Here is a 12,822-nt window from a genome sequence, read left to right as displayed (position 1 = left end):
TATAAATATACTTAAAAGACAATATATATAAAGAATTATGTAGAGACAAAATTTTCACAAAGAATCGATCTCTTGTACTTCTTTAAATTAATCTTTATAGACCCATCAGGATAACATATTAAATAAGGTCGTACGTTACGCATCTAAAACTCAATTATGTCTGTTAGGAGCGGGTCTACCCAAGATTTTTATACAAATAATAAATGCATATAATTAAAAACTCATGTATTTGCAAAAAAATAAAATAAAAAAGTTTTATCATTCAAGAATCCAGCAGCAGTGGAGCAGTCTACCATGTCCATCTTAGTTATCTCGGTCTCTCGAAGTTAACGACTTAACATTTAGCTTCGTGCGGTCGCCCGAAGAAGACAAGCACGTGACTCCATGTCCTAGCAAAGTAGTAATAGCAGCTGTTGCCATCGGACTTCTGGCAGCTGCCACGCGTGTAGCCGCAGTGCCTGGCTACATCTAGATATATTTCAAATGTTAGCTCTTATCACTGGTATTGAATAAAATTATTTTGTATCAAACTTATGCCCATCTAAGATTTTATCTTATTTAATATATATAGTATGTGTATACTATAAAACTGTTGCTATATAAATATGTAATATATCACACTGCATACTAATAAATAGCTAGACTTTATAAGGCATTATATATGTATATATCATTTTTTGTCACTTAGGTCTCATTTGGTGGCCAGAAAATCATGAGTAGAAATCTACTTACCATTCAATTAATTTTGAATACCCATCCTTTAAATATGGACCGCCACTTATTCTTTTCCCGTGTTCCGACAAAACACGCGGCCTCGCTCATAGCACAGTGTGTGGCAGCGGACGGAATCGCCTGGAACCCCCCAACACCAACAGTGAATCATCCCAGCGGCCATCAGCCTTCTTCACGTTCGTCTCCTCCTCGCCATGAATCCCACCGTCCACTTGCGTGCGGAATTAAACGCGAAGTCGACGTTTAACGGCGATGTCTCGCTGCCGTGCCGTGGAGGGAGATGAGCAGGCCACTTCGCTTTGCCGTGGAGGGAGATGAGCCGTTTGTGGAATCAGCGAGAAAGTGACGGGAGAGGGCAATGCAGAGAGGCCAGGCCAAGAACCCCGAATAAAGGAAGGTGCGACAGGTGGCTGGCACTGTGGCGCAAGCGGATGTTGCGTCGTCTCTCCGTTGCTCTCGCTCAAGGAGGCCGCGGGGGCGGGCCAACTAGTTTTCGGATTCCAGCGTCGTTTGGAGTTGTCCTGTCGTGTCTTCCGGTAAACAACAAGCTAGCGAGCTGAAAAGGTGAGCAGAGACGCTCCCACCCCCAATTTTGTCTTGCTCGTTTTCTTCGTCGTCTTCATCCTGCCTGTCTCCCTTGACCTTCTTTTGTTGGCTGTGAGCTCAATTCGGAGCACGTCGGCCTAATTTTAGCTCACCCGGAGATCACCCCCGGAACAAATTTCTTGAGGGGCAGAATCGGTTGCTTGCTAGGCTGGGTTCTCCCGCCCAGTCTGTTCGGTTCCACGCCATGGCGGTATAGCCGGCCACTTGCAGGTACCGGAGCTCGCGTTCCCTGACGCGCTTTCTGGTTTTCTGCAAAAAATTTATCCCTCCAAGAACAGATTCTTCGCCACTACCTTGTGGTCTCGTTAGAGTCCCAAATTATTTGAATTTGGCACGGCTCCGGGCTCCTCTCGTGGCGCAAATGGACGCCTTTTTGTGACCGACGACAAGGTTGGATTCTCATCACCTCCGTGGTTGTCGATTGGCTTCTGTTGTTCTTGGCGAGGTAGACAGCGTCAGATGCCCAAACCTGGTGATTGCAGCAGCAGCGGCGTTGGTGGGCCGAGCGCCGGGGACGCCAAGGACTTGCCCCAACTTTTCCTCAGAGTGGGCGCGGCCGTCACGCTCTCCGTAGCCGGTCTGCTCTTCTCGCGGCGCCAGCGGCCGCCCCGGCAGCTCCTGCCGCCGCCGCCGCGTCCTCCCTCGGGTACCAGCCATGAGCAGATGTGCAGTTCCTGTTAACATGGCGCATTGATTGTCAATTTCGCTCTGTGCCGTGCTAGATGAAATTTTATGATGGTTTGTCGTGTGTGATTGTAGAGTCGGATGATGCTTGCAGCATGAAGGCCAGAACAGGGCTCAAGGAGCTTAGGATCCTAAAAAATGTAAGGATTTTGGTTCTACGTAATTCAATTTCGTGTTTTATTTGTACGGAGTAGATGTCCATGCGTACTATTTGTGGTCTACGATTGAAACTCTGCATTTTTAGTGCTATTTTTTGTACAGTCAAGGGGGAGGATCCCTAACCTGATTTCCATTGCATAAGTCGTGTGAACGACAAATTACATTGGAGGGGTGTTACATCTCAAAACGCAGAGAAGGAAGATAGGTAGCGATAGGAAGAGAGGGGAACACAAGGAGAAAAAGGGAACTACACGGGGCTAGAATATTACACCAAAGATCAGCTAGGTGGCATTTGCTCGGGTGGAGGCGGTGCGCCCAAAGGCGGGCTTGGGCATCGGTTCTACAGGCGGCCAGAGTACGTTGGAGCGAAGTCAGCTTCTCCCTGAGAGAAATTTGCTATTTTGCCACTCTCAAATTTGGCTGCCTGTTATTATGCCATCCGGTGTCTATGACTGGTGGGACCATCTGTGTCTATGATTTGTGGGTCCGATGGCATACTGGCGAAGCCCACAAATGATAGTGGCAAAATTGCCAATGGCTCTCTCCCTGAAGACCCTGTCATTCCTTCTCTTCCAGAGGTGCTAGTAACATAGAACGACGAGAGCGGTGGAATTTTGACCGTGCAGGCTCGAGGGGTGGGGTAGGAGATGGAGCCTTTTGCAGTCAGCTTCCTCCAGGATTTGAACACCGAGCACCGTCCAGAAGGTCGCTCCAAAGTCAGTTGAATAGTATGTGTGTGGTTGTTTCTGGCGCAGTGCGGCAGATCTCGCAGATACCATCCTCCATGATGCCTTTCTTTTTGTGGTTCACTCGAGTTAGTAACCTATCCTATGACGCTAGCCAAGCAAAAAACTGGACTCTCGGGGGAGCGTTGTTCTTCCGGATGAAGGTGGACATGAGGGAAAATTCCTTGCTTTGGTTTTTAGTAACTTGTACAGGAGGCCAGTTCGGAGATTCCCATGTTTTTTGGAGATTGCGTAGTGTCTGACGTCGGGGGCGACGGTGAGAGTGACCATAGAGAGCTTTTCATTCAGAACAGTAAGATCCAAAAGGCGGTTGACAAGAGTTGACTGGTGCTATTTTTTTTTGTTTTTGTTTTAAGAATAGTGATGTTGTCTTCTTGAGGGATTAAAATCCTTATCTAGACCCTGTTAACTTTCAATTTTATAGTACTGCACGCATGAATATTTTTCTCCCCCTACTTTAAAGATCAAGGGCAGTTTATCTTACAGTTCTTCCCTGAAGAAATAAAATTTTCTTGACAATGAGTTTCTTCTTTGTACTGCATATATACTTCTCCGAGAACTGCCCCATTTATTGAAAAGAATATATGATACAAAAATACCCATATTGGCATGTACACTTCGGTTTTTGTTTGTGAAGGAGGATACCAAGGCAAAAATTATCAGTGGGAACTCTGTGCACACGACCACTACCACTACGACAATTACCACCACCGCATTAGTACCATTGGCCCCTAAATGCAGAAGCCTTGCTGATGATGAAGGCTATCTCCTTCCGGAGTTCAATGACATGGTTCTCAGAGAATTTGGCCAAGATATAGATAGCATTCCATCCACACCTGCAGCGAGAGTAAGGGAAGATGTATCGAATGACCATGAAGTCCACAAACTTAGAGATTTGGTGAGATCACTGCAAGAAAGGGAGAAGACTCTGGAGCTACAGCTTCTGGAGTGTTACGGTTTGCAGGAGCAAGATGCTGCGGTGAGGGAGCTTGAGAATCAGCTGAAGATTAACAACGTTGAATCAAAGTTGTACTTGCTGAAGATTGAATCTTTACAGACTGAAAACCAGAGGCTGCAAACACAGCTCTCAGAGAACTCAAAAATATTCTCTGAGCTTGAGGCGACAAGAACAAAATGCAAGTTTCTGAAGAAGAAGTTTATATCGGATGCAGAACAGGCAAAGGAGCAAATCATTTCTCTTCAGAAAATGGTCGACTCATTGCAGAACAAACAGACTGATGAGGAGAAAAAATTTATTGAGTTTGAAAATAAACTGAAGAGACTAGAGGAGCTGGAAAAAGAGGCAACAGAGCTAAGAGCGGCAAATTCAAGGCTGCAGCAGGAGAATGCACATCTTATTAGGCGACTGGAGGTTACACGCCTACCCCCTGTACCCAAGCCCAAAACTAGTATGGAGGTGATTCTTTACCGTTCTTGGATTGTATTGTAGCTGGCACTTACTAAATCAATTTTAATCATCTCTTGGAGTGATCATTTCTAAAATGACATGGTGGTCTCAACATCTCTTTTGTCAATGAGAAGAAACACACAACTATATCACAAAAATATTTTTAAAATTTGTTAGTTTAATTTCATTGTGTTCTTGATAGTTTGTTGTTTCATCGGGAATTGAATAACTAATGATGATTTCAGGTAAAAGCATTGGAGGAGGCTGATCGGTTGAAGCAAGAAACTGATAGGTTGGCTAAAGAGGTTGAACAACTTCAGAGTGGCAGGTTTGCAGATGTCGAAGAATTGGTATATCTGAAATGGATAAATGCCTGCCTACGGTATGAGCTGAGAAACAAGGATGCCCCATCAGGGAAGACTGTTGCACGAGATCTTAGCAAGACCCTGAGCCCCAAGTCTGAATTGAAGGCCAAACAGCTGATAATGGAATATGCCAATGTGGGTGCGGAGGACAGTCACTTGGGGCATGTCGAATTCGGTTCAGAGTGCTCTTCCTCACGGGCTTCGTCAGGTGAACCGGATGATGTGTCAATTGATATTGCTTCCATGACAAAGCATACTAATAAAAACCCCAAAAAGAAGAAGTTCTTCTCTAAGCTTCGGAAACTGGTGCTGGGAAAAGGGAAAGAGAACCGTGAAATTTCTACTCTGGAGAGGAGAGTGTCTATTTCAAGTTGTTCCTTCGATGACTTCACTGGAAGGGATTCACATGATAGCTATTCTTCGTTCATGGCAGAACCAAACATGCCTGATAGTCGACGGCATGGTGATCATGGCTTTGGTACACATTCTTCTTTGGACAGCGCAAAATCTAGTCCTCTTGGCACAGAAATTGTAGGTGAAAGAAGTGACCATTCTGTGGTGAAGAGTGTATCTTCTAGAGAGGAAAAGGTAAATGCATTCGGTCCCAGCATTGGCCTTGATAGTAGCAAGGCCATACCTGAGGATGTTGAGATCCATAAATTTGCTGATGCGCTGATCACATCAAGGTCAGGTTCCATGTCATCAAGAAGATCGGCATCCTTCCGACACTGATATAGGAGTCATCTGCTACTGACCCCTCTGCCTGGATGTATATTTCTGCCAGTTCTTGATGGGGGGAGTTATAGGAGATGTTACTGGAATATAAGTTGTCAATACTTTATTTTTTTGTACCATTGCGTATAGGGTGTAGTTTACTTACCTTTAATACCAACTCCTACTACCTGGGCTCGTCATGTGTACCATAAAATGGCACATTTCAATGGCAAACACAAGACAATTGTAACACCCTAAATCCATCAATTAAGGTAACCTAGATTATATTATTAATTTCTCGTAGAAAGGAAAATATTTATGTTTACAAATAATAAAATGGTGTTATGAATAAATCGATCAATCTCTTAGAAGATAAAATTTTACAAGTGTTTGATGCACTCATGCCAAAGCATATATTTTTTTTGATTTGAATTTCAAATCTAATTCTTGGATTTTGTTGTGTGAGGAAGATCTCGTTTTATAAATGATTTGCTGAAATATTATTAGACTATGTATTGTGATATTGAAAGGATTTCATTTTATTAATTTATGTTTTAAGCCCACTTTATTTAATTATTGAAATTGTCCTAACATGATTTACTTATTTATTTGGAAAATAAATATTTTATTATATGAATTTTATTTTTAGGTTTATTATAATTTACAGAATATTTACATGTTTATATATGTATTTCACGTAAAAAAAATTTAAAAAAAAAAGAAAATCCAAAACCAATTGAACGCTCGCCCAGCCATCCCATACGGTAGTAGGTCCTCCTCTTTCCAACACCATTTCTTCTTCTCTCTTACTCATGGACCCCACACGACATCTCTTTATTCCCTAACCGGTTGATGGCTCTCTGTTGCGACGTTGCAGGCTGCACCTGCTTATGTCCGTCACTCGACCAATCGCTTCCTAACTGCTCTCTTCTCCGTCAGTCTCTAGTCTCTACCCACACAGCCCCACGCGTCAGCACCTAAATTCCTTCTCCTTAATCCTCTTGTTCTTCTCCCGCTTCGCCAGTTGTAGCGACGCCGCTGCCTGCCTCTGCTCGAACGCCACCATTCAGCCCCGTCGCTCAAGCTCCCAATTGCCTGCCTGCCCGTCCGCGTTCCCAGTGGAGACCACCATCGTCGCCATGCCTAGCCTCGCATGCCCACACCCAGTCGTGACGGTTTCTTTCCTAGCCATTTCTTCCCCAATTAGAGACCTCCATTACTTCATCAATGGTGACGTTTCGTTCTGCACATTCATTAGGCACAACAATTGGCGATTCAATGGCCTGGAATCTGACTTAATTCTCCTCGCTCTTCCCCTATAAATGGTTTCGCTCCTACTCCTATTTCATCTCCTCCCCGCACACACTTGCACAGACCTCTGTTTTTCCTGCTCTGACTTGCGCCACGTCTGCTCGCCGTCGAACGTTGTGCTTCCTTCGCCGGAGTCCTTAGCCGCCTTGCTGGTGCCTCCTATTGGCCAGTTGCCCGTCCTCATGGTGCTGAAGTCGCACCGGAGCTTCCCTACATCCCTGTCGCATCGTCGAGGTCGCCTTGCTCCTGCTCGTCCGCTCGTCGACGTCGTTGCGATCATTTGACGTCATCGAGGCCTCGCCGGTGCGCTGCTACCCCGCATCGGAGTCGTCGTCGTCACGCCCAGTGACCTGTGCTCGCTCCAGATGTCTCCGACCGCCGCTACAACACTGTCTCATTCCCGGTGCCCCGTTGTCCATGCCACGACATCGTCGAGGGCTGTTTCCTCACCTTGCTGAGGCCCTATTGTCTGCGAGGCTCTGTTGTCGCCGTTCGACGATGTTGGAGCTCGTGCCCTCGCTGTCGCCGTTCTTCATCGTCGCATCGCCGTTCTTCATCGTCACATCGCCGCCTTGCCAAGTTCTATGTACCGGATCCCAGTGCCGTGACGTGATGTCCAACTCCTGCTATTTCTCGACGTGAGGTAGAAGAAAGGTCCATTTTTTACACGCTACCTCCTATCGTCTGCGTTTAATTTTGAGCTAACCACTGCAATAATTTTCTCTTTTAAAAATGCGCATGTGAGACTAAAAAAAATTAAATATTAATTTGTTAATTTCGTAAATTTATGCTAAACATTTGAAATCAATGTTTCCAATAATTTACATGTTTTCACAAATAAATTTGAATTATGTTTGCTATAATCGATTTATGTGTATTCAATATCCAAATAAATTAAATAGTATTTAGATAGCTATGTGTTAGTGTGCGGATCAATTTGAATTGATAGTTGCAATGATTTACTTGTTTTTGTAAATTAATTTGTATTATGTTTGTTGTAATATGTAGTTTTCAAATTGAGAAATTAAAAAGATTTATAGCCTTATGTTTTATAACAAACAAAACAAGAGATAATTATTTATAATGACATGTATACAAAAATGTAAATGTATCCGCTATCCCTAGCTGGTTATAGATAAATAGAAGATAGCCCTACTCTGGATTTAATTACGTAATTTTGATTATTTGGAATCTAAACAATTTAGAAACAGTTGGATTAATTTCATAATTATGTGATTAACAGTTTCAATCGCTATTCACACTGGTTTTCGTATTTTCGTAATTTAAATTGGAGTTATGTTTTTGTTAACAAGAAATTTAAAAGGTAGCATGTATGTTTTTATCAGGAAAATATAATATAGTCATTTATTTAGTTAAATATCTTTGTTCATAAAATAGTTTCATGTTCAAGTTAGATATATATAAGTACATTGCCTAGAGTTTTATAAAAATGATACTTTATATAATTTCCTTTCTAATGAATTAGATCATTTGTTCCTATAATAGAATTAAAGATAATTAATAGATTATTTATCCTTTATCATAATTTATTAATCAAACCTATAGTCAATTTATTCTTAACTAGATTTATGGCATGATTAATGATTTCATAAAATTTAGTCCACATTACATACGAATCACTTAGCTTTTCCTAAAGGATAAAATAAAGTAATAAGAGTTTAAGTTCTTTCATAACTAAAATATTACTTCATATATTGACCTTGATTATAACTTTCTTAATAAAGAATATAGGCCATGTACTTTATAATAAAAGATAGTTATTTGTTTATTATCTTTTGCATGAAAATCCACTTAAGGCCCATAAACTAACTCGTCATAAAATAGGTGTTTAATAATAATGATCTTTTCACATAAAACCTATTTAGACTTATATCTTAAATTATCATAAGTGAAGGTTTAACAATGATTTATAATATGTTCCATAATGCTTCTAAAATTAATAACGTGTTTCGTAGCCCATTAACCTTAGATATATAACATATATCTTTTCTAAAAAGGTTAAAAAGGTTTAATAGTGTTATACCATGTTTTATCATCTTATAAACCCTTAATCTTAGACATATCACATATGACGTTTTATAAAAGATTAATTTGGTGAACCTAATATTTGTATATTTTAATTAAGATATTTTGAAGCTCATGTCTTGTTTCATAAAGTATAGATCACACATTTTTGAAAAGAATACCATCTTATTATAACCCTTGCGTGTAACGTTTTTGAAAAGCGAACGCTCTTTTCGTTAGGTTTTCTTTTAGCTTTACGTATGTTGAATGTGGTATGTTATTGAGTGGTGTTTGTTCTTCTTGTTTGTTTGTGTGATATTCAGTGGTTGATATAGTAGTTAAGAATCAAGATCTATTCTTATCCGTGGAAGAACCTCAAGTTTTCAATAAGCAAGGCAAGTGGACTTCTCCCTCTGCATACTCTGTTTGATCCCAAACAATACATTTAATAAAGTTTACTCTTTTGGATATATATGCATAACTTGACGGGTTACCTATTTAGATAACCTTTCCAACCTTACTCCTTGTTTAACCTGGGATTATGATTTAATCAAGTAGCTATGCTATTGCTACAACTTAACTTTATGCAGTCACTCCCGCTTATGATATTAATGTTCCAAAATGGTAAGTTTACATTATTGTTGTTAACCCGATGGTTAAACAAGATTATTGCATATTAATTGGAACATGGAGTGACCACCCGGGAAAACAGTGCTACCATGAGAACTATCATGGCTCTGGTCTTGGCTAAATAACTAGGGAAGTCTTATGTTGGGTGCTGGTCGTGGTCGACAGGAACGGGGGCATCTGGCAAGCTCTTATAGTTCCGGCTCAGGCAGATTGGATACGGGCATAGTTCCCAAAGCTTTACCCTGTAGTCTGGACTATAAGTTGGTTACGGTAGGTGTGCCTTATGCAGTTTGACCATTTCCAGCATTTGCGTAATGAGGACTCTAGGGAGAAGCCTCGTAGTGAAACCCTGGCCATTCACCTTGGAAGTGAATACGGGTCTAGCTAACCCGGGCTAGAAGGGAATCGCGACTCATGGGTAAAGATGCGCCACCTCTGCAGAGTGTAAAACTGATATATCAGCCGTGCTCACGGTTATGAGCAGCCTGGACTCCTCACATGATAATTGAACTTGAAGATGGAAATAAATCGAGATCCGATGATCTACTAATGGTTTTCTTAAGTGGTTTTCACTTAAGTGTTTTTTATATATACTCTTATACCTTTGTTTAATGGGAATACTTGGGATTCACACTTATTAGTAAGACAGGTGTTGTTAATAAAAGTTGACCAACTAAAATGCTTACTGCTCAACCTTAGCCTCACCTTGTTACCTTGCATTAGTTTTTCCCCCACTTGCTGAGCCCCGACCATAAGTGAGCTCACCCTTGCTTAATTTTGATTAGAAGTTTGCAGATGAAGATATGATGCTGAACTCCATGGATGCTAGTCTAGTGATACCCCCGGTCATCTTCCTGTGGATGGATGTCCATGTTTCGCTGTACTTTGATGAATAAAGGTTAAGACATTATGTCTGTTCGAAGTGTAATATGTTAATATAATCGTTATTTACGCTTTTATGCATTGTTCTTTTGATATATTACACTTGTGATGTCAACATATGTGTGGAAATAGATCCTGGCACACATATGCGAGCACCCCGCTCTGCCCCTCGGAGACGGGTGTGACAGAAGTGGTATCAAAGCAATGTGACCGTAGGTCGCTAGATTAGGTAGAAATGGAAAGCCCAGTCAGTCATTCAAAATTTGACTTAATTGTCTCCATAAAAACTTACTTTATACAAAACTCGTCTCTTTTATCTTCAACCCTTCTTGTCTGATTTTTGGTCTATCAGAAGGTTCTAATGAGAAGCATTGCAAGATGATCAAGCTAGGATTGCGGAACTTGAAGCGAAGTTTGCCAGAAGAAACCCTCTCGAAGCTATTGACGATGCCCTATTCTCTATCTTATCCCCACTCTGCAAGAAGTTTTGTTATGGATCCCCTGGATCTATTATTTGACTTCTTGGCTAGGTTGATAGGATTGTTCTTTAGTATTAAGATTTTCGACTAGATCGGTAAAGACGACATTATATTATAGTGGTTTTCTAATCCATAATATTGCTATAAAACCCTTGAATTCTTATACTTTTATTTTCTTGCCATTGTATTGTCATCCTTGGACAATATCTACCTCGAGGTATTGAACCCTTTGTCTCTCTACTTGATAATGCCCTTGTATTTTGTATCCTTAAAAAAGGAAAAAAACTTTCTCATATCCTTGGTTGTATAATTTATCCTCGCTTCACCAGTTAGTGGTTATCTTATTTCATTATTGGCCATTAACAATAATGTTTTGGTCTTGTCTAACTCCTTGCTATTTCTTACCTGACTTCTTGACTTTATAATATCCTTCTTATTCCTAACCTTGTGCCACCTTTAAAAAACTATAAGAAATTGTTTTCCCTAGGCAATATTGCCTTTTGATTGAATGAATAACATCGAGTTATGTTGTGCTGATATGTTTGAGTTCATGTTAGTTATCTTAGTGACTATGTTTGATTTGCTTCTTTGTAATGATTGTTGTTGTATTGTGTGACTTTTGTCCACAATGACAACAGTTAGCTAGGTTAAACCTTAGATAGTTGGGTTCCCTCTACTCTGTATAGTCTGTCCTATCTCAATCTTTTCGTCCCTTCTTTCCTTACTATATCCATACAGATGTCAGACCTTGGAATGTCAACTACAAGTGATGTCACTAAGTGCAAAGAACACATTGTGTTGGCAACTCCTCTAGCTAAGTATCAGATGGAACAGTTCAAGAAGGCGCATGCACACTTTCTGCAAGCAACATCTCAAGTGGTAGCTAGACTCCAACACGTTGATTTAGCAGAATTTATAGCACTTGAGCAGACTACCGGTAACCATATGACATCAACATCACCCTCGATAGTTGACTTAGAAAAGCTGTTACAGGCACAAGCTCTGATAATACAGAAAGTATCTCAACTCACCTCCTCATACCAACAAGTGTTGGCAAGTCGAAACGTCACTAGAAATGAAACAACTAATGAACAAACACAAAAGGATGCACACCAACAGACAAATGATCTTGGAACATGTTGTTGTTGTGAGTAATATGGAATTCCTTGTCGCCAGATTAGTACAAACGAAAGTGAAACTACTAAACAGAAGAACCAGATTTTATTTTCTGGTATAAAAAGCCAATGGTCTCCCCAAGAACAACTAAAAGCAGATGCACTATCAGAAGATGAATTGTCAGGCATTCCAGAAAGGAAACATCATAAGGGTGCCCAGCTCCAAAAAGAAGCACATAAATGTTACATTGATGGATGGACTATCACCTGCACACAGTTTCAGCCTCGTCGTCGCATCAGTTCCAAGAAAAAAAATGGAAACATGGAAAAAGTCAAGAAATAACTTCAAGAAAGTCTTGCTATCAATGTGGACATGAAGGTCATTACTTCCGTAACTGTCCTGAGAAGAGTTCACTACCGGATACCTCCGAGATAAAGCTATCTCAGTCTCCAGACATGGAATATGAACAAAAATGTACAGAAACTTCTATCAACATCGTGAAGAACAAAAAAAGGAATAGGAAAATGTTTGGATACATGAGTACTCCACCTCAACCACAAGCAAAAGCCCCGAAACACATGGATACCCAAACAGAAGAAACAAGCCAGACTCAGCTATATGAGATACAGACACTCAATCAACCCTCATCCCCTGTTGGTCAAGCAAAGTTGACTCGCAAAGAACACAAAGCAAGAGATGCTTGCTTCTACTGCAAAAATGAAGAACATATTATTCGCGAATGCCCCAAGAAGCGTCTAGACCGACTAAAGAAGAAAGCTGCCAAGCATGACCCAAGCAATAATCCAGAAGATCAACCGGTTTATAAGTACGATGATTAGTATATATTGCAGAATGAAGAAACGATAAGTTCATTATATTTAGAAGAGTTAAAGTGTGAACCAAGAACCTACGAGTAACCATATATCACCATTGTTTTCTTGCTAGCCTTCCCTAATCTCGAGGAC

General features: G+C 40.9%; 1 protein-coding gene across 9 annotated transcripts; it reads left to right on the top strand.

Annotated features, from left to right (window-relative positions):
• Window positions 1-1,108: 1,108 nt before the first annotated feature.
• On the top strand, window positions 1,109-5,704 carry LOC103630113 (protein CHUP1, chloroplastic). Of its 9 annotated transcripts, none has more exons than XM_035960173.1 (6): window positions 1,156-1,296; window positions 1,617-1,728; window positions 1,824-1,984; window positions 2,098-2,162; window positions 3,565-4,344; window positions 4,581-5,704. In XM_035960173.1, exons 4-6 carry the CDS (start codon window positions 2,118-2,120, stop codon window positions 5,430-5,432), a joined length of 1,677 nt encoding a protein of 558 aa, XP_035816066.1. In that variant the 5' UTR covers window positions 1,156-1,296; window positions 1,617-1,728; window positions 1,824-1,984; window positions 2,098-2,117; the 3' UTR covers window positions 5,433-5,704. The 9 variants fall into 9 exon arrangements, with proteins under 9 accessions (XP_008649424.1, XP_035816066.1, XP_020395091.1 ...); XM_020539502.2 differs by having other exon boundaries at window positions 1,821-1,984; XM_035960171.1 differs by having other exon boundaries at window positions 1,156-1,548.
• The last annotated feature ends 7,118 nt before the right edge of the window (window positions 5,705-12,822 follow it).

Source organism: Zea mays, chromosome 6, assembly GCF_902167145.1.
Source record: "Zea mays cultivar B73 chromosome 6, Zm-B73-REFERENCE-NAM-5.0, whole genome shotgun sequence".
NCBI lineage: Eukaryota > Viridiplantae > Streptophyta > Magnoliopsida > Poales > Poaceae > Zea > Zea mays.
Note: the sequence above shows the minus strand (reverse complement) of the source record. Positions and strands in the feature narration are given on the sequence as shown.

Bases quoted from the DNA above. Each gene is read 5' to 3' on its own strand.
- LOC103630113 (XM_008651202.3), top strand. From the start codon at position 1,798: ATGCCCAAACCTGGTGATTGCAGCAGCAGCGGCGTTGGTGGGCCGAGC. The intron at 2,163-3,564 runs GTAAGGATTTTG...TTGTTTGTGAAG, and splicing joins AGCTTAGGATCCTAAAAAAT to GAGGATACCAAGGCAAAAAT. The intron at 4,345-4,580 runs GTGATTCTTTAC...TGATGATTTCAG, and splicing joins AGCCCAAAACTAGTATGGAG to GTAAAAGCATTGGAGGAGGC.